Source organism: Pristiophorus japonicus, chromosome 5, assembly GCF_044704955.1.
Source record: "Pristiophorus japonicus isolate sPriJap1 chromosome 5, sPriJap1.hap1, whole genome shotgun sequence".
Lineage (NCBI taxonomy): Eukaryota > Metazoa > Chordata > Chondrichthyes > Pristiophoridae > Pristiophorus > Pristiophorus japonicus.
This window is the reverse complement of record NC_091981.1, coordinates 145,588,781-145,613,095: the sequence shown is the minus strand read 5'-3', so window position 1 is coordinate 145,613,095 and position 24,315 is coordinate 145,588,781. Positions and strand designations below refer to the sequence as shown.

Genomic DNA, 24,315 nt, shown 5'->3' with positions numbered 1-24,315 from the left:
TGGTATGTCGTTTCATTCCACCGGACACCGCTGGGACGGAGTGTGCGCGATTTTCATCAGTTTTTTCTTGGCGGTATGTCGAGAGGAATGCAGTGGACGGAGCGGAGTGCAGCGGGCAGCGGGCAAACTGAACACAATATTCCAGGTGAGGCCTCACCAAGGCCCTGTACAACTGCAGTAAGACTTCTCTGCTCCTATACTCAAATCTCCAAGCTATGAAGGCCAACATGCCATTTGCTTTCTTAACCGCCTGCTGTACCTGCATGCCAACCTTCAATGACTGATGTACCATGACACCCAGGTCTCGTTGCACCTCCCCTTTTCCTAATCTGTCACCATTCAGATAATAATCTGTCTCTCTGTTTTTACCACCAAAGTGGATAATCTCACATTTATCCACATTATACTTCATCTGCCATGCATTTGCCCACTCACCTAACCTATCCAAGTCACTCTGCAGCCTCATAGCATCCTCCTCGCAGCTCACACTGCCACCCAACTTAGTGTCATCCGCAAATTTGGAGATACTACATTTAATCCCCTTGTCTAAATCATTAATGTACAGTGTAAACAGCTGGGGTCCCAGCACAGAACCTTGCGGTGTCCCACTAGTCACTGCCTGCCATTCTGAAAAGTCCCCATTTATTCCTACTCTTTGCTTCCTGTCTGCCAACCAGTTCTCAATCCATGTCAGCACACTACCCCCAATCCCATGTGCTTTAACTTTGCACATTAATCTCTTGTGTGGGACCTTGTCGAAAGCCTTCTGAAAGTCCAAATACACATCAACTGGTTCTCCCTTGTCCACTCTATTGGAAACATCCTCAAAAAATTCCAGAAGATTTGTCAAGCATGATTTCCCTTTCACAAATCCATGCTGACTTGGACCTATCATGCCATCTCTTTCTAAATGTGCTGCTATGACATGCTTAATAATTTATTCCATCATTTTACCCACTACCGATGTCAGGCTGACCGGTCTATAATTCCCTGTTTTCTCTCTCTCTCCTTTTTTAAAAAGTGGGGTTACATTGGCTACCCTCCACTCGATAGGAACTGATCCAGAGTCTATGGAATGTTGGAAAATGGCTGTCAATGCATCCGCTATTTCCAAGGCCACCTCCTTGAGTACTCTGGGATGCAGTCCATCAGGCCCTGGGGATTTATCGGCCTTCAATCCCATCAATTTCCCCAACACAATTTCCCGACTAATAAGGATTTCCCTCAGTTCCTCCTTCTTACAAGACCCTCTGACCCCTTTTATATCCGGAAGGTTGTTTGTGTCCTCCTTAGTGAATACCGAACCAAAGTACTTGTTCAACTGGTCTGCCATTTCTTTGTTCCCCATTATGACGTCCCCTGATTCTGACTGCAGGAGACCTATGTTTGTCTTTACTAACTTTTTTCTCTTTACATATCTATAGAAGCTTTTGCAGTCCGTCTTAATGTTGCCTGCAAGCTTCCTCTCGTACTCTATTTTCCCTGCCCTAATCAAACCCTTTGTCCTCCTCTGCTGAGTTGTTTCTTTGTGAGGTAGGAAGCTCATTGATGAAACAGCTGACAATGGTTAGACCGAGGACAGAATTCATGCAGCAGTGCTTTACGGCTGAAATGGTCGGCCTACAATAACCACAACCAGCTTCCTGTGTGCCAGTTCTGACTCCAATCACATTGACCTACATGACCTCAGTTGTGCTAGGACTCCTTGGTGGCCATACTGATGTAAATGCTGCATTAATATTGAGGGCAGCAAATTTCATCTCTCCTGTGACAGTCAGCACTTGCCTCCACTTCTGCACCAAGGCTGTGATGAGATCAGTAACCAAAATGTTCTCGCGGAACCTGAACTGAGCATCAGCGAGCAGGTTATTATGGAGTGTCACATGGTGGCAAAATTGATTACTTCTCCATCACTTTGGTAATGATTGGGAGGACAGCGATAAAGTAGCAGCTGGCTGGATTAGATTTGCCCTGCTTTTTGTAAATAGAACATACCTTAATAATTGTCCATGCTATCATTGCTGCATTGAAAAACCTGGATAAGCAAGTACTGGTATGCTGGTCTTCAGCACTGCAGCTGGGATGTTGGCAGGGTCCAAAATCATTGCTGTATTCAGTGTACTCAGCCATTTCTTAATGTTATGTGAAGTGAATGGAATTGGCTGGACTTTGGCATGCAGGAAGGTGGGGAATTCAGGAGAATGTCGAGTAAGATTTTGCAGTTTTGGCTGAAGATGCTTGCAAACACTTCAGAGCATCGTCTGTTGTAGGATCTTGCGGAGACATCATTGGTAGTAATTCTCCAGCGACTTGTGGTGTCTACTGTACATGGTCCATGTTTCTGAGCCACTGAGCCATACAGGAGGGCAGGTATTACTACAGCCCTGTACACCATGTGCAAGATCCTACAAATCCCCTGGGAGGACAGACGCATCAACATTAGCGTCCTCGACCAGGCCAACATCCCCAGCATTGAAGTACTGACCACACTTGATCAGCTCTGCTGGGCAGGCCACATAGTTCGCATGCCAGACAAGAGACTCCCAAAGCAAGCGTTCTACTTGGAACTCCTTCATGGCAAATGAGCCAAAGATGGGCAGTGGAAACGTTACAAGGACACCCTCAAAGCCTCCTTGATAAAGTGCAACATTCCCACTGACAACTGGGAGACCCTGGCCAAAGACTGTCCTAAGTTGAGGAAGCACATCCGCGAGGGTGCTGAGCACCTCAAGTCTCGTCGCCAAGAGCATGCAGAAATCAAGCGCAGGCGGCGGAAAGAGCGTGCGGCAAACCAGTCCCACCCACCCCTTCCCTCAACGACTATCTGCCCCACCTGTGACAGAGATTGTGACTGTCGTATTGGACTGTACAGCCACCTAAGAACTCATGCTAAGAGTGGAAGCAAGTCTTCCTCGATTTCGAGGAACTGCCTATGAAGGGATGTCTGTTGTATACACATGCTGGGCTTCACCATAGTTGGGCTGGGAATGTTGATGCATGCCCCCCTCTTGTAAGTTGCCCGATTGTCTACCACCATTCTCAACTGCATGAGATAGTGGTGCCGAGCTTTGCTCTGATTATCTTGGTTGAATGTACTGCATTCCATGATTAGTCATATTGTTGTAGTCAAACACTTTTTTTCTCGCTGTGGGTAACTTGTGAAAGAAAAATCTTTGTCACATCAGGAAATGTGTTGGAAGATCAGTAGCTGTTTCACACAGTGGAATGCTCCTATTGCAATTTTTATGTTGCATTTAGGACATTAAGCACCTTGGGATGAAATTTCCGACTTTTATTTTGTAAATGCAAGTACAAAATAATGTTCCAAAGACAGAAATGTCATCCCATTATATCCAACTATGACGATTAAATCAAATAAAGACGCCACAGAGAAATGAGGAAACATTGTTGTACTGTTATGAGAGAGAAGAAAGGTCTGTGAAATACATTGATAAAATGTGGCAAAGGTGTGAAAGGATTAAAGGATTACCTCAATGGTCAGGATATTCAGATGTGAATGATCTGGCTAATGATATAAACCATTTTCATTTAAAAAGTGTCAAAAGGTTTAGGTATGTTGCATGTTAAATTTGAGTTTAGCTTTGCTAACTGAAGCAGTTCATCCATAAGTTAAAAGAAAATCATCATATTTCAATGTTAAAAGAGCAAAATTCAAATGTTGAAACTTATGTTTAGCATGAATAGGGTGAATGCTGAGATGTTCCTTGTGATGAAGTTTCAGCACCAGTGTATATACATAAGTATAAATTATTTCGGCATCATCTCAGCAGCACTGGAGATCTGAACCATAGAGTTTCAATGTATTGTTCATTCTCATGCTAGCGATGCCACTGTGTTTTTTTATGTTATAAGAACATAAGAATTAGGAACAGGAGTAGGCCATCTAGCCCCTCGAGCCTGCTCCGCCATTCAATAAGATCATGGCTGATCTGGTCGTGGACTCAGCTCCACTTACCCGCCCTCTCCCCGTAACCCTTAATTTCCTTATTGCTTAAAAATCTATCTATCTTTGACTTGAAAACATTCAATGAGCCAGCCTCAACTGCTTCCTTGGGCAGAGAATTCCATAGATTCACAACCCTCTGGGAGAAGAAATTCTTTCTCAACTCGGTTTTAAATTGGCTCCTCCGTATTTTGAGGCTGTGCCCCCTAGTTCTAGTCTCCCCCACCAATGGAAACAACCTCTCTGCCTCTATCTTGTCTATCCCTTTCATGATTTTAAATGTTTCTATAAGATCATCCCTCATCCTTCTGAACTCCAAGGAGTAAAGACCCAGTCTACTCAATCTATCATCATAAGGTAACCCCTTCATCTCTCGAATCAGCCTAGTGAATCGTCTCTGTACCCCTTCCAAAGCTAGTACATCCTTCCTTAAGTAAGGTGACCAAAACTGCACGCAGTACTCCAGGTGCAGCCTTACCAATACCTTATACAGTTGCAGCAACACCTCCCTGCTTTTGTACTCCATCCCTTTCGCAATGAAAAGGCCAACATTCCATTTGCCTTCCTGATTACCTGCTGCACCTGCAAACTAACCTTTTAGGATTCATGCACAAGGACCCCCAGGTCCCTCTGCACCACAGCATGTTGTAATTTCTCCCCATTCAAATAATATTCCCTTTTACTGTTTTTTTTCCCAAGGTGGATGACCTCACACTTTCCGACATTGTATTCCATCTGCCAAACCTTAGCCCATTCGCTAAACCTATCCAAATCTCCTTGCAGCCTCTCTGAGTCCTCTACACAACCCGCTTTCCCACTAATCTTAGTGTCATCTGCAAATTTTGTTGCACTACAATCTGTCCCCTTCTCTAGGTCATCTATGTATATTGTAAACAATTGTGGTCCCAGCACTGATCCCTGTGGCACACCACTAACCACTGATTTCCAACCGGAAAAGGACCCATTTATCCCGACTCTCTGCTTTCTGTTAGCCAGCCAATTCTCTATCCATGCTAATACATTTCCTCTGACTCCACGTACCTTTATCTTCTGCAGTAACCTTTTGTGTGGCACCTTATCGAATGCTTTTTGGAAATCTAAATACACCACATCCATCGGTACACCTCTATCCACCATGCTCGTTATATCCTCAAAGAATTCCAGTAAGTTAGTTAAACATGATTTCCCTTTCATGAATCCATGCTGCGTCTGCTTGATTGCACTATTCCTATCCAGATGTCCCGCTATTTCTTCCTTAATGATAGTTTCAAGCATTTTCCCCACTACAGATGTTAAACTAACCGGTCTATAGTTACCTGCCTTTTGCCTGCCCCCTTTTTTAAACAGAGGCGTTACATTAGCTGCTCTCCAATCCGCTGGTACCTCCCCAGAGTCCAGAGAATTTTGGTAGATTATAACAAATGCATCTGCTATAACTTCCGCCATCTCTTTTAATACCCTGGGATGCATTTCATCAGGACCAGGGGACTTGTCTACCTTCAGTCCCATTAGTCTGTCCAGCACTACCTCTCTAGTGATAGTAATCATCTCAAGGTCCTCCCTTCCCACATTCCTATGACCAGCAATTTTTGACATGGTTTTTGTGTCTTCCACTGTGAAGACGGAAGCAAAATAATTGTTTAAGGTCTCAGCCATTTCCACATTTTCCATTATTAAATCCCCCTTTTCATCTTCTAAGGGACCAACATTTACTTTAGTCACTCTTTTCCGTTTTATATATCTGTAAAAGCTTTTACTATCTGTTATTATGTTTTGCGCAAGTTTACTTTCGTAATCTATCTTCCCTTTCTTTATTGCTTTTTTAGTCATTCTTTGCTGTTGCTTAAAATCTTCCCAATCCTCTAGTTTCCCACTAACCTTGGCCACCTTATACGCATTGGTCTTTGATTTGAAACTTTCCTTTATTTCCTTGGTTATCCACGGCTGGTTATCTCTTCTCTTGCCGCCCTTCTTTTTCACTGGAATATATTTTTGTTGCGCATTATGAAAGAGCTCCTTAAAAGTTCTCCACTGTTCCTCAATTGTGCCACTGTTTAGTCTTTGTTTCCAGTCTACTTTAGCCAACTCTGCCCTCATTCCACTGTAGTCCCCTTTGTTTAAGCATAGTACACTCGTTTCTGACACAACTTCCTCATCCTCAATCTGTATTACAAATTCAACCATATTGTGATCACTCATTCCGAGAGGATCTTTTACAAGGAGATCGTTTATTTTTCCTGTCTCGTTACACAGGACCAGATCCAAAATGGCTTGCTCCCTTGTAGGCTCTGTTACATACTGTTCTAAGAAACAATCCCATATGCATTCTATGAATTCCTCCTCCAGGCTACCCCCTGCGATTTGATTTGACCAATCGATATGTAGGTTAAAATCCCCCATAACTACTGCCTTTCCTTTTTCACATGCCTCCATTATTTGCTTCATTATTGCCCGTTATTGATATGTTGCTCCAAAGGATAAGAGGCAGCATATGCTACATTATCTACAAGGTTGGTATTTCCCAGTGATGTTTGGTAGGGGTAGGGAAGGAATATAGGTAATGGTTCAGCTGATATATGTACAAATTTTAACTTGCTAGATGCATTTGATTGGGAGAGAGGAACAAGGTACCAAAAATATGTGCCTGAGTAAATTCCTTCTCCCTCAAACATATAATGCATCCAAATTTAGTTAATGCAGAACATGTGGAAATATTCTGAAGGAATTGGGCCAGTGATTTTCCACACAGCGAGTTTTCAATTTCAGCCATGCTATTAGTAGATAGAGGAAACTGGAAGATGCATCAACAACAACAACTTAAATTTATATAGCACCTTTAACTTAGTAAAAGTACCAAGCTCACAGAAACGTTATTATAAAAATTTGGCACCAAGCCACATAAGGAGATATTAAGACAGGTGACCAAAAGCTTGGTCCAAAAGGTAGGTTTTAAAGTGCGTCTTAAAGGAGGAGAGAGGTAGAGAGATGAAAATGCTTGGGGAGGGAATTCCAGAGCCTAGGGCGCAGGCAGTTGAAGGCGCGACCGCCAATGGTGGAGCAATTAACATTGGGAATGCACAAGAAGCCAGAATTAGAGGAGTGCAGAGATTTCGGAGGGTTGTTGGGATGGAGGAAGGTACAAAGATAGAGAGGGGCGAGGCCACGAAGGGATTTGAAAACAAGATTTATTTTTATTCATTCACGGAATGTGGGCATCGCGGGCAAGGCAATTATGTGTTGCCCATCTCTAAAGGCCTTGGGAATGTGGTTGTGAGCCACCTTCTTGAACTGCTGCAGTCTATGTGGTCCAGGTACTCCCACAGTGCTGGTAGGTAGGAAGTTCCAGGATTTTGACTCAGCAATGATGAAGGAACGGTGATATATTTCAAAGTCAGGATGGTATGTGACTTGGAGGGGAACTTGCAGATGATGGTGTTCCCATTCACCTCCTGCCCTTGTCCTTCTAAATGCTAGAGGTCGTGGGTTTGAGAGATTCTGTCGAAGAAGCCATGGTGAGTTGCTACAGTGTATCTTATAGATGATACACACTGCATCTACGGTGTACCGGTGGTGGAGGAATTGAATGTTTAAGATGACAGATGGGGTTTCAATCAAGTGGGCTGCTTTGTCCGGGATGGTGTTGAGGTTCTTGAGTGTTGTTGGAGCTGCACTGATCCAGGCAAGAGGAGAATATTCCATCACACTCCTGACTTGTGCCTTGTAGATGATGGAAAGGTTCTTGGGAGTCACTCAGCATGGAATACCCAGCCTCTGACCTGCTGTTGTTGCCACAATATTTATGTGGCTGGTCCAGTTAAGTTTCTGGTCAATGGTGACCCTGCAGGATGTTGATGGTGGAGGATTTGGTGATGGTAATGCCATTGAATATCAAGGGACGGTGGTTAGACTCTCTCTTGTTGGAGATGGTAATTGCCTGGCACGTGTGTTGCGAATGTTACTTGCCACTTATCAGCCCGAGCCTGAATGTCGTGCAGGTCTTGCTGCATGCGGGCACAGATCGCTTCATTATCTGAGGAGTTGCGAATGGAACTAAACACTGTGCAATCATGAGCGAACATCCGCACTTCAGACCTCATGATGGAGGGAAGATCATTGATAACGTAGCTGAAGATGGTTGGGCCTAAGACACTGTCCTGAGGAACTCCTGCAGCGATATCCTGGAGCTGAGGTGATTGGCCTCCAAAAACCACAATCATCTTTACTTTCTGCTCGGTATGACTCCAGCCAGTGGAGAGTTTTCCCCCAGATTCCCATTGAGTTCAATTTTACTAGGGTTCCTTGATACCATTTTTGGTCAAATGTTGCCTTGATGTGAAGGGCAGTCACTCTCACCTCACCTCTGGAATTCAGCTCTTTTGTCCATGTTTGGACTAAGGCTGTAATAAAGTCCGGAACCAAGTGGTCCTGGTGGAACCCAAACTGAGCATTGGCTATTGGCAAAATCATGCAAATTAATTGGCAGGACTGGCATACCAACGTCAGTGTTCTCTCTCAGGCTAACATCCCCAGCATCGAGGTATTGACCACGCTCGATCAGCTCCGATGGACGGGCCACATTGTCCGCATGCTCGATACTCAATTCCCGAAATAAGCACTCTACTCTGAGCTACGTCACAGCAGGCGAGTCCCAAGAGGGCAGAGAAAATGTTTCAATGACACCCTCAAAGCCTCCTTGAAAAAATGTAACATCCCTACCGACTCTTGGGAATCCCTGACCGAAGACCGCTCAAAGTGGAGGAGAAGCATCTGAGAAGGCGCCGAATACTTTGAGTCTCTTTGCCGGGAGCACGTGGAAACCAAGTACAAACAGCGGAAGGAGCGTACAACCAATCAAGCACCCACCCACCCGTCCCTCCAACCATCATCTGCCCCACCTGTGACTGTAGAAACATAGAAACATAGAAAATAGGTGCAGTAGTAGGCCATTCAGCCTTTCGAGCCTGTATATTCAATATGATTATGGCTGATCATGCAACTTCAGTATCCCATTCCTGCTTTCTCTCCATACTCCTTGATCCCTTTAGCCATAAGGGTCACATCTAACTCCCTTTTGAATATATCTAACAAACTGGCCTCAACAACTTTCTGTGGTAGAGATCCCGCATTGGTCTCATCAGTCACCTTCGAACTCATTTTAGTGTGGAAGTAAGTCATCCGCGACTCCAGGGGACTGCCTAAGAAGAAGTGTCGCTTGATAGTACTGTCGACGACACTTTCCATCACTTTGCTGATGATTGAGAGTATACTGATGTGGTGGTAATTGGCTGGATTGGATTTGTCCTGTTTTTCACGGATAGGACATACCGGGGCAATTTTCCGCTTTGTCGGGTAGATGCAAATGTTGTAGCTGTACAGAACCAGTTTGGATAGAGGCACGGCTAATTCTGGAGCACAGCTCTTTAAAACTATAGCTGGAATGAAGTTGGAGCCTCTAGCCTTTGCTGGATCCAGTGTGCTTCACCGTCTCTTGCTATCACGTGGAGTGAATCAAATTTTCTGAAGACTGCCTTTTGTGATGGTGAGGACCTCAGGAGGAGGCCAAGATGGATCATTCACTTTGCACTTCTGGCTGAAGGTGGTTGCAAATGCTTCAGCCTTGTCTTTTGCACTCAAGTGCTGGGCTCCACCATCGTTGAGGATGGGGATATTCACGGAGCCTCCGCCTTCTGTTAGTTGTTTAATTGTCCACCACCATTCACAACTGGACGTGACAGGACGGCAGAGCTTTGATCTGATCCGTTGATTGTGGAAATGCTTAGCTCGGTCTATAGCATGCCATTTCCATTGTTTAGCCTGCATGCAGTCCTGTGTTGTACCTTCACTAGGTTGGCACCTCATTTTTAGATACACCGGTGCTGCTTCTGGCATGCTCTTCTACACTCCTCATTGAACCAGCGTTGGTCCCCTGCCTTGATGGTAATGGTAGAGCGAGGGATATGCCGGGCCTTGAGGTTACAGATTGTGGTGGAATACAGTTCTGCTGCTGATGATGACACCTCATGGATGTTCAGTTTTGAGCTACTCGATCTGTTCTGAATCTATCCCATTCAGCATGGTGGTAGTACCACACAACACAATGGAGGATGTCCTCAGTGTGAAGACAGGACTTCATCTTCTCAATGACTGTGCTACCAATGCTGTCATGGACAGATGCATCTGTGACAGGAAGATTGGTGAGGACGAGATCAAGTAGGTTTGTCCCTCGTGTTGGTTTGCTCACCACCTACTGCAAGCCCAGTCTGGCAGCTATGTCCTTCAGGACTTGGTCAGCTCGGTCAGTAGTGATGCTTCCAAGCCAATCTTGGTGATGGACATTGATGTCCCCCACCCAGAGTACATTCTACCCTCAGTGCTTCCTCCAAGTGGTGTTCAACATGGAGGAATACCAATTCATCAGCTAAGGGACAGCAGTAGGTGGTAATGAGCAGGAAGGTTCCTTGTCTATATTTGACCTGATGCCATTTGACTTCATGGGGTCCGGAGCCAATGTTGAGGACTCTCAGGGTCACTCCTTCCCCACTGTATACCACTGTGTTGGGTTTGTCCTGCCGGTGGGACAGAACATTCCCAGGGATGGTAATAGAGGAGTCTGGGACATTGGCTAAAAGTTATGATTCTGTGAGTACATAAGAACAGAATAATATAAGAAATAGGAGCTGGAGTAGGCCATTTGGCCCTTCGAGCCTGCTCTGCCATTCAACAAGATCATGGCTAATCTTCTGTTCTCAACCTCAATTTCTTGCACTATCCCCAAACCCCTTTATTTCCTTCGTTCCCAAAAATCTATCGATCTCTGTCTTGAATATACTCAATGACTGAGCATCCACAGCTCTCTGGGGTAGAGAATCCCAAAGATTCACAACCCTTTGAGTGAAGAAATTTCTCTTCATCTCAGTCCTAAATGACCGACCCCTTAATCTGTGACAGTAACCCCATGTTCTAGATTCCCGAGCTAGGGGATACATCTTCTCAGCATTAACCCTGTCAAGCCTTTTATGAATTTTATATGTTTCAATTAGATCACCTCTCATTCTTGTAAACGCTAGGAAATAAAGGCCTAGTCTTCTCAATCTCTGCTCATAGGGCAATCGTCTCATCCCAGGAACCCATCTAGTGAACCTTCATTGCAGTCCCTCTAAGGCAAGTATGTCTCTCCTTAGGTAAGGAGACCAGAACTGTACACAGTCCTCCAGGGACACCTCACCAATGCCCTGTATAATTGCAGTAAGACTTCTTTACTGTTATACTCTAACCCCTTTGTAATAAACATAGAAACATACATAGAAAATAGGTGCAGGAGTAGGTCATTCGGCCCTTCGAGCCTGCACCGCCATCAATAAGATCATGGCTGATCATTCCCTCAGTACCCCTTTCCTGCTTTCTCTCCATACCCCTTGATGCACTTAGCCGTAAGGGCCATATCTAACTCCCTCTTGAATATATCCAATGAACTGGCATCAACAACTCTCTGCGGCAGGGAATTCCATAGGTTAACAACTCTCTGAGTGAAGAAGTTTCTCCTCATCTTAGTTCTAAATGGCCTACCCCTTATCCTAAGACTGTGTCCCCTGGTTCTGGACTTCCCCAACATCAGGAACATTCTTCCTGCATCTAACCTGTCCAGTCCCGTCAGAATCTTATAATTTTCTATGAGATCCCCTCTCATTCTTCTAAACTCCAGTGAATAAAGGCCCAGTTGATCCAGTCTCTCCTCATATGATAGTTCAGCCATCCCTAGAATCAGTCTGGCGAACCTTCGCTGCACTCCCTCAATAACAAGAACATCCTTCCTCAGATTAGGAGACCAAAACTGAACACAATATTCCAGGTGAGGCCTCACTAAGGCCTTGTACAACTGCAGTAAGACATCCCTGCTCCTGTATTCAAATCCCCTAGCTATGAAGGCCAACATACCATTTGCCTTCTTCACCGCCTGCTATACCTGCATGCCCACTTTCAGTGACTGATGAACCAAGACACCCAGGTATAGTTGCACCTCCCTTTTTCCTAATCTGCCGCCAATCAGATAATATTCTGCCTTCATGTTTTTGACCCCAAAGTGGATAACCTCACATTTATCCACATTATATTGCATCTGCCATGTATTTGCCCACTCGCCTAACCTGTCCAAATCACCCTGCAGCCTCTTAGCATTCTCCTCACAGCTCACACCGCCACCCAGTTTAGTGTCATCAGCAAAATTGAACAACATGTGATTATTGATCTATAGTTCATGGTGACATTGGTATCCCTGTGAGTTGATTCCCGGCAAAGTATTATTTAGGACAGTAAGATTCAGCCAACAATAGCTTGTGAATAATTAGCTGGCCTAACTTTGAAAGATTAATAAAGATAAACCTTCTGCTGGTGTGTGTGGATGGCCGATGAGTAGCATTGAGGAAATGCTTTATACCATTTAGTTACTGGGAGTTAAGACCATACTGGTAGAACTGATAGTTCAATCTGCTGTAAATACAGCTCTGGTTTACAAGTATGAATGAGTTGAACGGGATATTGCTGGTAGGCGCTGATGAAATCCATGGCAAGCGGTAGCTCACCTATAACAAATGAAACGGCGTCTGCTCCCAGATTGCTAAATTTAAACCAAAATGAAGTGGGAAAAGTGGTGCAAATCCAATTGGGCCAGCAAGCGTACTGACTTATATATTCAAGATATTTTCGTTTTAAACTCAGCACTGGGTGAATATGAAGCGGAGCAGGTAAATTGGGGAAAGAGTTAAGTGTGGAACAGGAACGGACACTTTTTGGTTCACGAAGCTACTCTTCAGGAACCAACAGGTGGCAAATTATTCTGTTAACCCCAATTATGGGCCAGGATTAAACATAATCAAAGGCAGATATTCTGCAAATTTTCAAACTGTTGTCCAAACTTCAGACAAGCTTTTGTGGCCAATGATTTGGTCAAAATTGTGGCTTAGTCATTCATAAAGTCTGATTCGAGATCTGCGAATTTCAAAGACGGGAGTCACCAGACACACTGGATCCATACAAGCAGTATTGAGCCGCCCCCAAAGCAAATAGCTCCCGGTGAATTATACAGTGCACTCGACAAACAACGAAGCTGGTTGGTAAAGTGCGTGAGGAGCTGTGTCCTGTAAACAAATTAAGAAATGACTAACAACAAAACTAGTCGGTTTATAGTTTCTCTTTGTAATAATAGAGTTGCTTTTCTTTCTAATACTACATGTACCTTTGTGGCAAAAAATCTAACATACTATTTGCTTTCCTAATTGCTTGCGGTATCTGCATGTTAACTTTCTGTGACCCAGGTCCCTCTGAATGCAAGTATTTTCCAGTCTCTCACCATTCAAAAAATATTCTGTTTTTTTTGTTTTTTCTGACCAAAACTTCACACTTCCCCACATTATATTCCATTTGCCGTATTCTTGCCCACTCCATCAACCTGTCTATATCTCTTTGCAGCCTCTTTGCGCCCTCCTCACAGCTTACTTTTCCACCTAACTTTGTATCATCAGCAAACTTGGATACATTACACTCAGTCCCTTCATCTAAGTCATTAATATAGATTGCAAATAGCTGAGGCACAAGCACTGATCCTTGCGGTACCCCGTTACTTTCAGCCTGCCAACCCGAAAAAGTCCCGTTTATTCCTACTCTCTCTTTTCTGTCCATTAACCAATCCTCAACCCATGCCAATATATTACCCATAATCCCATGAGGCCTAATTTTGTGTAATAACCTTTTATGTGGCATCTTATCAAATGCTTTTTGAAAATCCAAGTTCACTACATCCACTGTTCCCCTCTTAACCATCCTACTAGTTACATCTTCAAAAAATTCCTGTAGTTCTGTTTTTTCACTTCCTCCTTTCTTAAATAGCAGGGTTATGTTTATTTTCTTCTAATCCTTGGGGATAGTTCTAGAATCTAGGGATTTCTTGAAGATTAATACCAGTGCATCCACTATCTCTACAGTTATCTCTTTTAAAACCCGAGGATGCATGTCGTTAGATCCAGGGGATGTGTCGCCACTTAGTTCCATTAATTTCTCCAGTATTATATCTTTACTTATACTGATTTCTTTAAGTTTCTCATTCTCTATAGACCCCTGGTTTCCCATTATTTCTGCAATGTTTTTTATGTCTTCTACCGTGAAGACAGATGCAAAATATATTTTTAATGTCTCTGCCACTTCCTTATTGCCCATTATAATTTCTCCTGTCTCTGCCTCTAATGGGCCCGTGTTTATTTTCACTAATCTCTTCCTATTTACACACCTATAGAAAACTTTTACAATCTGTTTTTATGTTTCTTTCCTTATCAATTTCTTGGTCCTCTTTTGCTGAATTCCAAAATCTTCCCAATTCTCAGGCTTTCTACTCTTTTTGATAACATTATAAGCATGTTCCTTTGATCTAATATTAACTTTAACTTCTCTTGTTAGCCACGGTTGCATCACTTTTCCCGTGGGATTTTTGTGCCTTGAAGGAATGTATATTTGTTGTAAATTATGTACAATTCTTTAAATGCTAGCGATTGTTTGTCTACCATCATTCCTTTTAATGTAGTTTCTCAATCTACCTTAGCCAACTCGCCCCTCATACCAACATATATTCATACTCAAGCAAACTGTCAAGCTATTGCTTGACTAGTCTGTGGGACAACTCTCCCAATTTTGGCACAAATCCCCAGATATTTGTGAGGAGGACTTTGCAGGGTTGACTGGGCTGGATGTGCCTGTGCACAGCCAAATTATATGCCTAGGTCGATGCCGGGTGGTTCATTCGGTTTTATTCTTATTTTTCGTAGTGGTTTGATACAATGGAGTGGCTTGTTCGGCCATTTCAGAGGGCAGTTAATAGTCAACCACATTATCGTGGGTCTGGAGTCACATATAGGCCAGACCGGGTAAGGACAGTAGGCTTCTTTCCCTAAAGGACATTTGTGAGCCAGGATGAGAATTTTGAAATTGATGCATGCTGCTCTCATGCACCGCCCAGTAATCAGTTACAGACTATGAATGGCTAAACCTTGAGAGTAGATTGGCTGTCTATTCTCTTGGTATCGTATAAGGAGACCTAACAGAGAATACAAAATAACAATAAAGAAAAACAGGAAAGATGGAAGGACTGGCTAGATAGAGGACCAGCACTGTGGAGTGAGATAGAATAATCTATTTGGAGTTAACATCCATAGACGAGGAGGATATTTTCTCTTCTTTTAAAACCATTAGTATTGGAGTGGAGAAAAGGAGGCCGAAATTCGGGCTCCCACTGTTTGGGTTAACCGAGGCGAGGTGGGACTTCCTGCGCCAGGAGCGGAAGTCGCACCCGAGCTGTGAAATTGGGTTACTGCCCCCGAGAGGAAGTGCAGTGCAATGTCGGACGCTCCACTTCCTTTTGCGTGGGACCGGGGTGGTGAGCACACAAATTTCCCAGCGCTATGCACAGAGCACAGAGCCCTCCCCTTCCACTAAAGTTGAGGTCACACTGCGAGCTCTGCAGTGGGGCGAGGGGCCACCACCACGCTACCGGGGAATGGGATGCCATGGCCGCAGCACAGTCACCGCATAATCATAAACAAAAGGCCCGACCGGTAAGTTGGCAAAAAGAAAAATGGTGGCACGCACCTCCCCTTTACTTTTCACCCTGAGCGGAGAGCGGCTTGGTTCTCAACCCACGAGGCTGCCGCGAACATCGCCTGCGGTAGCCTCACAGGGTGCTGGACAATTTCCGCTCCGGGACAAAAACGGATCACTGCGCACGCCAATGACATCATCGGCAGCGGAGCGACTTGGGGCGCTACCGGCGGGAGCGGGGCATTGCTGGTTTGCACCTCCGCTAACTCCCACAATTCCGTGGGAGGCAGTAGTGCCCCCCCACCCCCACTCCGGGCGAGAAATCGTTTGTGACCTGATGCGCAAACGATGTGAATTTCTCCCCCGAGATGTTTTGGGGATCGATCTAGAATTTTGGATGGTTGCAAGTGAGTAATAAGACATTGGGAGGAAAATTGCGGTCGGAGGCTTTTTTCGTGGTGCAGCTGAAGGGAAAGAAGGCAAAAAAGAAGTAGAAAGAAAGCGAAAAGTGACATCACAGCCAAGGGGGTAAGTGATTGGCTGGTGATTGGTGAGTAGTTTTTCTTTTCTTTATCAATAACATTTAGCATTATTGTTGCCCATTAAGTTAATCTAGGGGTTAAGTCATGGCAGGAGAGCTCGGACACGTGTTATGCTCCTCCTGTAATATGTGGGAAATCAGGGACGCTTCCAGTGTCCTGGCGACTATATTTGCGGGAAGTGTATCCGGCTGCAGCTCCTGACAGACCGCATTGCAGCACTGGAGCTGTGGGTGCATTTACTCTGAAGCATCCACGAAGCTGAGAATGATGTGAATAGCACGTTTAGTGAGTTGGTCTTACCGCAGGTAAAGGGTACACAGCCAGATAGGGAATGGGTGACCAACAGGAACAGCAGTGCAAGGAAGGTAGTGCAGGGGTCCCCTGCGGTCATCCCTCTGCAAAACAGATACACCGCTTTGGGTACTGTTGGGGGGGATGAATCATTAGGGGAGAGCAGCAGCAGCCAAGTTCATGGTCTTGCTGCACAGGAGGGCAGGAAAAAGAGTTGGAAAGCTATAGTGGTAGGGGATTCTATTGTAAGGGAAATAGATAGACATGTCTGCGGCCGCAACCGAGACTCCAGGATGGTATGTTGCCTCCCTGGTGCAAGGGTTAAGGATGTCTTGGAGCGGGTGCAGGACATTTGGAAAAGGGAGGGTGAATAGTCAGTTGTCGTGGTGAATATAGGTACCAACGATATAGGTAAAAAAGGGATGAGGTCCTATGAGATGAATTTAGGGAGCTAGAAGCTAAATTAAAAAGTAGGAACTCAAAAGTAGTAATCTCAGGATTGCCACCAGTGCCACGTGCTAGTCAGAGTAGGAATCGCAGGATAGCTCAGATGAATACTTGGCTTGAGGAGTGGTGCAGAAGGGAGGGATTCAAATTCCTGGGACATTGGAACCGGTTCTGGGGGAGGTGGGACCAGTACAAACCGGATGAGGGGGAGTGTTTGCGAGTGCTGTTGGGGAGGAGTTCAATTAATATGGCAGGGGGATGGGAACCTATGCAGGGAGACAGAAGGAAGTAGAATGGGGGCAGAAGCAAAAGATAGAAAGAAGAAAAGTAAAAGTGGAGGGCAGAGAAACCTAAGGCAAAAAGAAAAAAGGGCCACATTACAGCAAAATTCTAAAGGGACAAAGTGTGTTAGAAAGACAAGCCTGAAGGCTCTGTGCCTCAATGCGAGGATTATTCGGAATAAGGTGGACGAACTAACTGCGCAGATAGCAGTTAACGGATATGATGTAATTGGCATCATGGAGACATGGCTCCAGGTTGACCAAGGCTGGGAACTCAGCATCCAGGGGTATTCAACATTTAGGAAGGATAGACAGAAAGGAAAAGGAGGCAGGGTGGCATTGCTGGTTAAAGAGGAAATTAATACAATAGTAAGGAGGGGCATTAGCTTGGATGATGTGGAATCGGTATGGGTGGAGCTACGGAATACCAAAGGGCAGAAAACACTAGTGGGAGTTGTGTACAGACCACCAAACAGTAGTAGTGAGGCTGGAGACAGCATCAAGCAAGAAATAAGGGATGCGTGCAATAAAGGTACAGCAGTTATCATGGGTGACTTTAATCTACATATTGATTGGGCTAACCAAACTGGTAGCAATGCGGTGGAGGAGGATTTCCTGGAGTGTATTAGGGATAGTTTTCCAGACCAATATGTCGAAGAACCAACTCGAGAGCTGGCCATCCAAGACTGGGTGATGTGTAATGAGAAAGGACTAATTAGCAATCTTGTTGTGCGAGGCCCCTAGGGGAAGAGTGACCATAACATGGTAGAAATCTTTATTAAGATGGAGAGTGACACAGTTAATTCAGAAACTAGGGTCCTGAACTTAAGGAAAGGTAACTTGGATGGTATGAAGTGTGAAATGGCTAGAATAGACCGGCAAAGGATACTTAAAGGGTTGACAGTGGATAGGCAATGACAAACATTTAAAGATCACATGGATGAACTTCAACAATTGTACATCCCTGTCTGAAGTAAAAATAAAACAGGGAAGGTGGCTCAACCGTGGCTGACAAGGGAAATTAAGGATAGTGTTAAATCCAAGGAAGAGGCATATAATTTGTCCAGAAAAAGCAGCAAACCTGAGGACTGCGAGAAATTTAGAATTCAGTAGAGGAGGACAAAGGGGTTAATTAAGAGGGGGAAAATAGAGTACAAGAGGAAGCTTGCCGGGAACATAAAAACTGACTGCAAAAGCTTCGATGATATGTGAAGAGAAAAAGATTAGTGAAAACAAACGTAGTCGGTTTCAAGTGAATTTATAATGGGGAACAAAGAAATGGCAGACCAATTGAACAAATACTTTGGTTCTGTCTTCACGAAGGAAGACACAAATAACTTTTGGGAAGTACTAGGGGACTGAGGGTCTAGTGAGATGGAGGAACTGAAGGCAGGAAATTGTGTTAGGGAAATTGATGGGATTGAAGGCCAATAAATCCCCGGGCCTGATAGTCTGCATTCCAGAGTACTTAAGGAAGTGGCCCTAGAAATAGTGGATGCATCAGTGACCATTTTTCAATAGTCTATCAACTTTGGATCAGTTCCTATGGACTGGAGGGCAGCTAATGTAACACCACTTTTTAAAAAGCGAGGGAGAGAGAAAACACGTAATTATAGACCAGTTAGCCTGACATCAGTAGTGGGGAAAATGTTGGAATCAATTATTAAGGATGAAATAGCAGCGCATTTGGAAAGCAGTGACAGGATCGGTCCAAGAAAGGGAAATCATGCTTGACAAATCTTCTGGAAATTTTTGAGGATGTAACGAGTAGACTGGACAAGGGAGAACCAGTGGATGTGGTGTATTTGGACTTTCAAAAGGCTTTTGACAAGGTCCCACACAAGAGATTGGTGTGCAAAACTAAAGCACATGGTATTGGGGTAATGTATTGACGTGGATAGAGAACTGGTTGGCAGACAGGAAGCAGAGAGTCGGGATAAATGAATCCTTTTCAGAATGGTAGACAGTGACTAGTGGGGTGCCGCAGGGCTCAGTGCTGGGACCCCAGCTCTTTACAATATACATTAATGATTTAGATGAAGGAATTGAGTGTAATATCTCCAAGTTTGCAGATGACACTAAGCTGGGGGACAGTGTGAGCTGTGAGGAGGACTCTAAGAGGCTGCAGGGTGACTTGGACAGGTTAGGTGAGTGGGCAAATGCATGGCAGATGCAGTATAATGTGGATAAATGTGAGGTTATCCACTTTGGTGGCAAAAACACGAAGGCAGAATATTATCTGAATGGCGGCAGATTAGGAAAAGTGGAGGTGCAACGAGACCTGGGTGTCATGGTTCATCAGTCATTGAAAGTTGGCATGCAGGTACAGCAGGTGGTGAAGAAGGCAAATGGTATGTTGGTCTTCATAGCTAGGGAATTTGAGTATAGGAGCAGGGAGGTCTTACTGCAGTTGTACGAGTCCTTGATGAGGCCTCACTTGGAATATTGTGTTCAGTTTTGGTCTCCTAATCTGAGGAAGGACATTCTTGCCATTGAGGGAGTGCAGCGAAGGTTCACCAGACTGATTCCCGGGATGGCTGGACTGACATATGAGGAGTGACTGGATCAACTGGGCCTTTATACACTGGAGTTTAGAAGGATGAGGGGGATCTCATAGAAACATATAAGATTCTGACGGGACTGGACGTTAGATGCGGGAAGAATGTTCCCGATGTTGGGGAAGTCCAGAACCAGGGGACACAGTCTTAGGATAAGGGGGAGGCCATTTAAGACTGAGATGAGGAGAAACCTCTTCACTCAGAGAGTTGTTAACCTGTGGAATTCCTGCCGCAGAGAGTTGTTGATGCCAGTTCATTGGATCTATTCAAGAGGGAGTTAGATATGGCCCTTACGGCTAAGGGGAGCAAGGGGTATGGAGAGAAAGCAGGAAAGGGGTACTGAGGGAATGATCAGCCATGATCTTATTGAATGGTGGTGCAGGTCGAAGGGCCGAATGGCATACTCCTGCACCTATTTTCTAAGTTTCTATGTTTCTTCGTATGAGCGCCTCTGACCCGAAAAAAATCTACGCAAATACCTGGTTGTCCCAGAGGAACGTAGATCTCGGTCAGAGGCCTAGATTCGCTGCGCAGTGCATGAGAAGATGTCTTTCAGATACTTACGTACATGCTGGAATCACGTAGGCCTGGACCACCAATCAGCATGTAATATTCTCATTGATAAAAATGAGAACTCCATTTGTAAGCGTTCCCATTACTATCAATGAGAAAAACCCCTAAAACATCAAAAAACAGCATATTTAAAATTCATTGAAATTAAATGTAATTAAATATATACTTTTTGGAATTTTTTTTAACGTGTTTTAATAGTGTTAAAAATAAACTTACCTTAATGGTTAGGGTTTTTAATATAAAAATGAGTGTTTAAATTTCATTTTTATCATGGGCTAGACTTTCCCTATCCACCCGATTGCTGCCCAGGAACATTGCTAACGTTCTACAACTAACGCTGGCGAAAATTTTCATAATAAAGGTGAAAAATATCGCCGGCGATAAAATGGATCTTGCACTAAGATTCTCGGCGGTTTTTTGGCGGTTAAAGGCGAAACTAGGTGAAACGGGTGGTTCTTACCGGAATGGACGGTAAGTACTAAAATTTAGTCCAAGGCTGGGCCGAGGGAGGGGAGAAAACTCAACAAATATTTTTTCACTTAAACAAAAAATAAAAAGTTATAAAACATTCTCAAGACACTTTTTAACGTAATCGCCGTTTTAGAAATGTAAAAATAATTATAAAAATCCTTTAACTTACCTTACTTTGCAGGGTACTCACCTCCCACCCTGTTTCAGGCAGTTTCTCATGGGCGGTTTCCTCGGCGGTGTGTATGGGTCCCCGTTGAGGCTAAACTTAGATCCTGGTGGCTTTCTCGGCAGTGCATGTGGGCAGTTTGGCCCCCAGCAGTCTTTTCAAAATGTGGGCGGAACTCTTTAAAAAATAAAGAGGAATCTTTCGCCGGGCGGTTTTTCATCAAAAAACAGCTGCACCGCCGAGAAAACCATCGAAAATGAAAACAAAAGTCTAGCCCTATATGAATTAAAACTCTTACGCTGGTAAAAGTAAGCTATGTACCTGCTTTTACCAGGTGTAAAAGTTTGAATGCCATTCGCTGGGCAAGAGTTGGGTAAATAGCCCAATCTCTCATGCGTGGATGTCCTTCTCCCGGGGATGCAGAGGATCTGTCTAGAGAACTCTTTGACAGATTGGAAAAGCCGGTTTTCAGCGTATAAGCATTGCGTCCAGAAAATCGGCTTTTGCAAGGCCTCACCGGGTCCGTGCACACTTCGTACACACCCGGCGAGGCCGCAACTGTCTGCACTATAGCTCCCTTTAGAGGATGACATCATGACCCAGAGCAACAAAGCTTGATTTATTTGTTGATATCTAAGCACAACTAAATTACAGTGTCATCCTTGCATTCTACAATCTTATAACATTTCATTATACTGTCGTCTCATTAAACTGGAAACTGTGCCAACAGTAGTTAAAACTAGTGCTGGTTGAAATTAACACTGATTACAAGTTGAAATCATGTTCCGCAATATTAGTATCAAATAGATTTGAAATGTATGAAATTCCTCTGTCCACTATTTAATAAAGGCATTAACACAGATAAACTGTAGCGTCAACACATTTGCTATCAGCATCACACAGCTCAATTACAACTAATATGCAAAGCTACTTCAATATTGTAACAGCAGAATTCAAATTGTTATATGATAGTAAATTCATTTGTAAATCAGAATTATAAGGAAATATATTAATTAAATAACACTACAGCATACAATGGTACAATATGAGGTTATGCTGTTTATTTATATTGAAAACAACACAACTTAAGAATGCTTCCCTGTTGGGATACCCTCTATATTTGCTGCCAGTGATTAATATCTGTGAATGGATGGAGTCGCAAATACTTACAGTGATTTGACACCAAACACAGTGAAGGCCTGTAAGACCCTGATAACATTTGATGGCTTTGTGGCACTTGTCGCATTTCTTTGGACAGTTTCCTTCCACCCAGAAGTGATGCATGACCTATGGGAGGCATATGTGTCATTTGTTTCGAAAATACACCAAGTCTGTAATTTAAAGCCAATGCAATTCACAGTGAAAGATAAATTAGAGGACAGCTTACAGTTGCATTCTTTTTGGACTTGACATATGTGTTGATGCAGGAGGGAGGTGCTCTGGACACACAGCGTTCATGAACTGTATACTTGCAGACTGCAGAATTAAAAACATAGGTCAGTATAACTGTCTTTTGGATGAGACGTTAAACTGAGGCCCCGTCTGCCTTCTCAGGTGAACATAAAAGATTCCTTGGCACTATTTCGAAGAAGAGCAGGGGAGTTATCCCTGGTGTCCTGGTCAATATTTATCCCTCAATCAACATAACAAAAACAGATTATCTGGTCATTATCACATTGCTGTTTATGGAAGCTTGCTGTGGGTATGTTGGCTGCCGTGTTTCCCAGATTACAACAGTGACTACACTCCAAAAGTACTTCATTGCCTGTAAAGCGCTTTGAGACATCTGATGTTCATGAAAGACGCTATATAAAGGCAAGTCTTTCTTTTCTTTCGATCTCAAGGCAAAACCAGTAAAAGCAGAATGTTTTTATTGGACTACAGCACCTGAAAAGAGAAAATATCAGGTGGAGACCCTTCATCAGCTGAATTATAGAATCATAGAATGGTTACAGCACAGAAGAAGGCCATTTGACCCATCGAGCCAATTTGGACTCTCAGCTAGTCCCACTCCCCTGCCTTTTCCCATAGCTCTACAAATTTGTTTCCTTCAGTTACTTACCGAAGATTGAGTCTTCCTCCACCACCCTTTCAGGTAGTGCATTCCTGATCCAAACCACTCGTTGCGTAAAAATTGTTTTTCTTACATTGCCTTTGGATCTTTTGCCAATCACTTTAAATCTGTTGACCCTTCTGCCAATAGGAACAGTTTCTCTCTATCTACTCTGCCCAGACCCCTCATGATTTTGAACACCTCTATTAAATCTCCTCTCAATCTTCTCTGCTCCAAGGAGAACAATCCTAGCTTCTCCAAGTCTATCAACTAAACTGAAGTCCCTCACTTCTGGAATCATTCTCATAAATCTTTTCTAAAGTGCTCTTACAGAGAGCCGGCATGGGTTTGACAGGCCGAATTACCTCCATTTGTGCTGTAAACATTCTATGATTCTATCCTCCAAGGGGATCAATCAGAAATCTGGTCTTATCTTCCAAGGGGACCAATCAGAACTTAGGTGTTGCAAATACACACTGCTAATTATTTAAGGGTAATATTGTCCTGGGATTTTCAGTCATAGTAAGGAAAAAAACAGATTATTCTTATCAGGTCCATTAAGAGATCAGCTATTGCTTAACAAAATACTCCAGAATGTTACTTTATATACTCTGTAAGGGCAGACAGGAACCATTCTTTTATATATAATCCATCTTGTATATTCAAATAATGGAACTTCGTAAAGATATTGTTGTACTGCATACCTGGGGTTTGACAGTATATTTTCCACATTACACAATACTCACATGAACAGCAGAGGCCTTGCTTGCCAAGACCAATCAGCATGTTTAAGCAGAGATTGCAGTAGGCAGGTTTGTTAAAGTGCTTCAGTCTCCACACGTGTTGTCCATCATCCTTCACATTCTACAAAAGGAGAACAAATCAACAATCCAAGTTAAAGCATTTTATGGGATCTGGCACCTTCAATGAAAAAATGTAAATACCTGTACATTTATGTAGCAGATTACTAATTGTTACAGAAATTATTTTTGCAGTGTAATTACTGTTATTATGTATACAAATGATGTGGCCAATTTATGCACATGATTCCACAAACAGCAATGAATGTTGTCCAGGACACCACAAGAACACACTCTTCTTTTTTGAATAGTCCCGTGGAATCTTTAACATCTACCTGAACAGACGAATGGGGCCTCAGTTTTAACATCTTATTCTGATGGACAGCATCTCTAACAATGCAACACTCCCTTAATCCTGCACTAAAGTGTCAACCTAAATAATATTGCTAAATCCTGAAATGGGATTTAAATGGACAAAAGCCAGCGTGCTCTCAACTGAGTCAAACTAACATTTTCTATTATTGTGCAAAGAATATTACTATTAGGGAAAATATAGACACGTGGGACTCATTAAAGATGATAATAGAGG

General features: G+C 43.6%; 1 protein-coding gene across 3 annotated transcripts in view; it reads right to left on the bottom strand.

Moving 5' to 3' along the window:
* The window catches only part of dgkb (diacylglycerol kinase, beta), a 1,139,682-nt gene that overhangs the window by 867,531 nt on the left and 247,836 nt on the right, over positions 1-24,315 (bottom strand). For all 3 annotated transcript variants that reach the window (XM_070881012.1, XM_070881013.1, XM_070881014.1), the window contains exons 7-9: positions 23,673-23,790; positions 22,261-22,349; positions 22,044-22,160 (exon numbers count right to left, since the gene is read on the bottom strand). In XM_070881012.1, the coding sequence (XP_070737113.1) occupies positions 22,044-22,160; positions 22,261-22,349; positions 23,673-23,790 (324 nt within the window). The remainder of the gene's footprint in view (positions 1-22,043; positions 22,161-22,260; positions 22,350-23,672; positions 23,791-24,315) is intronic.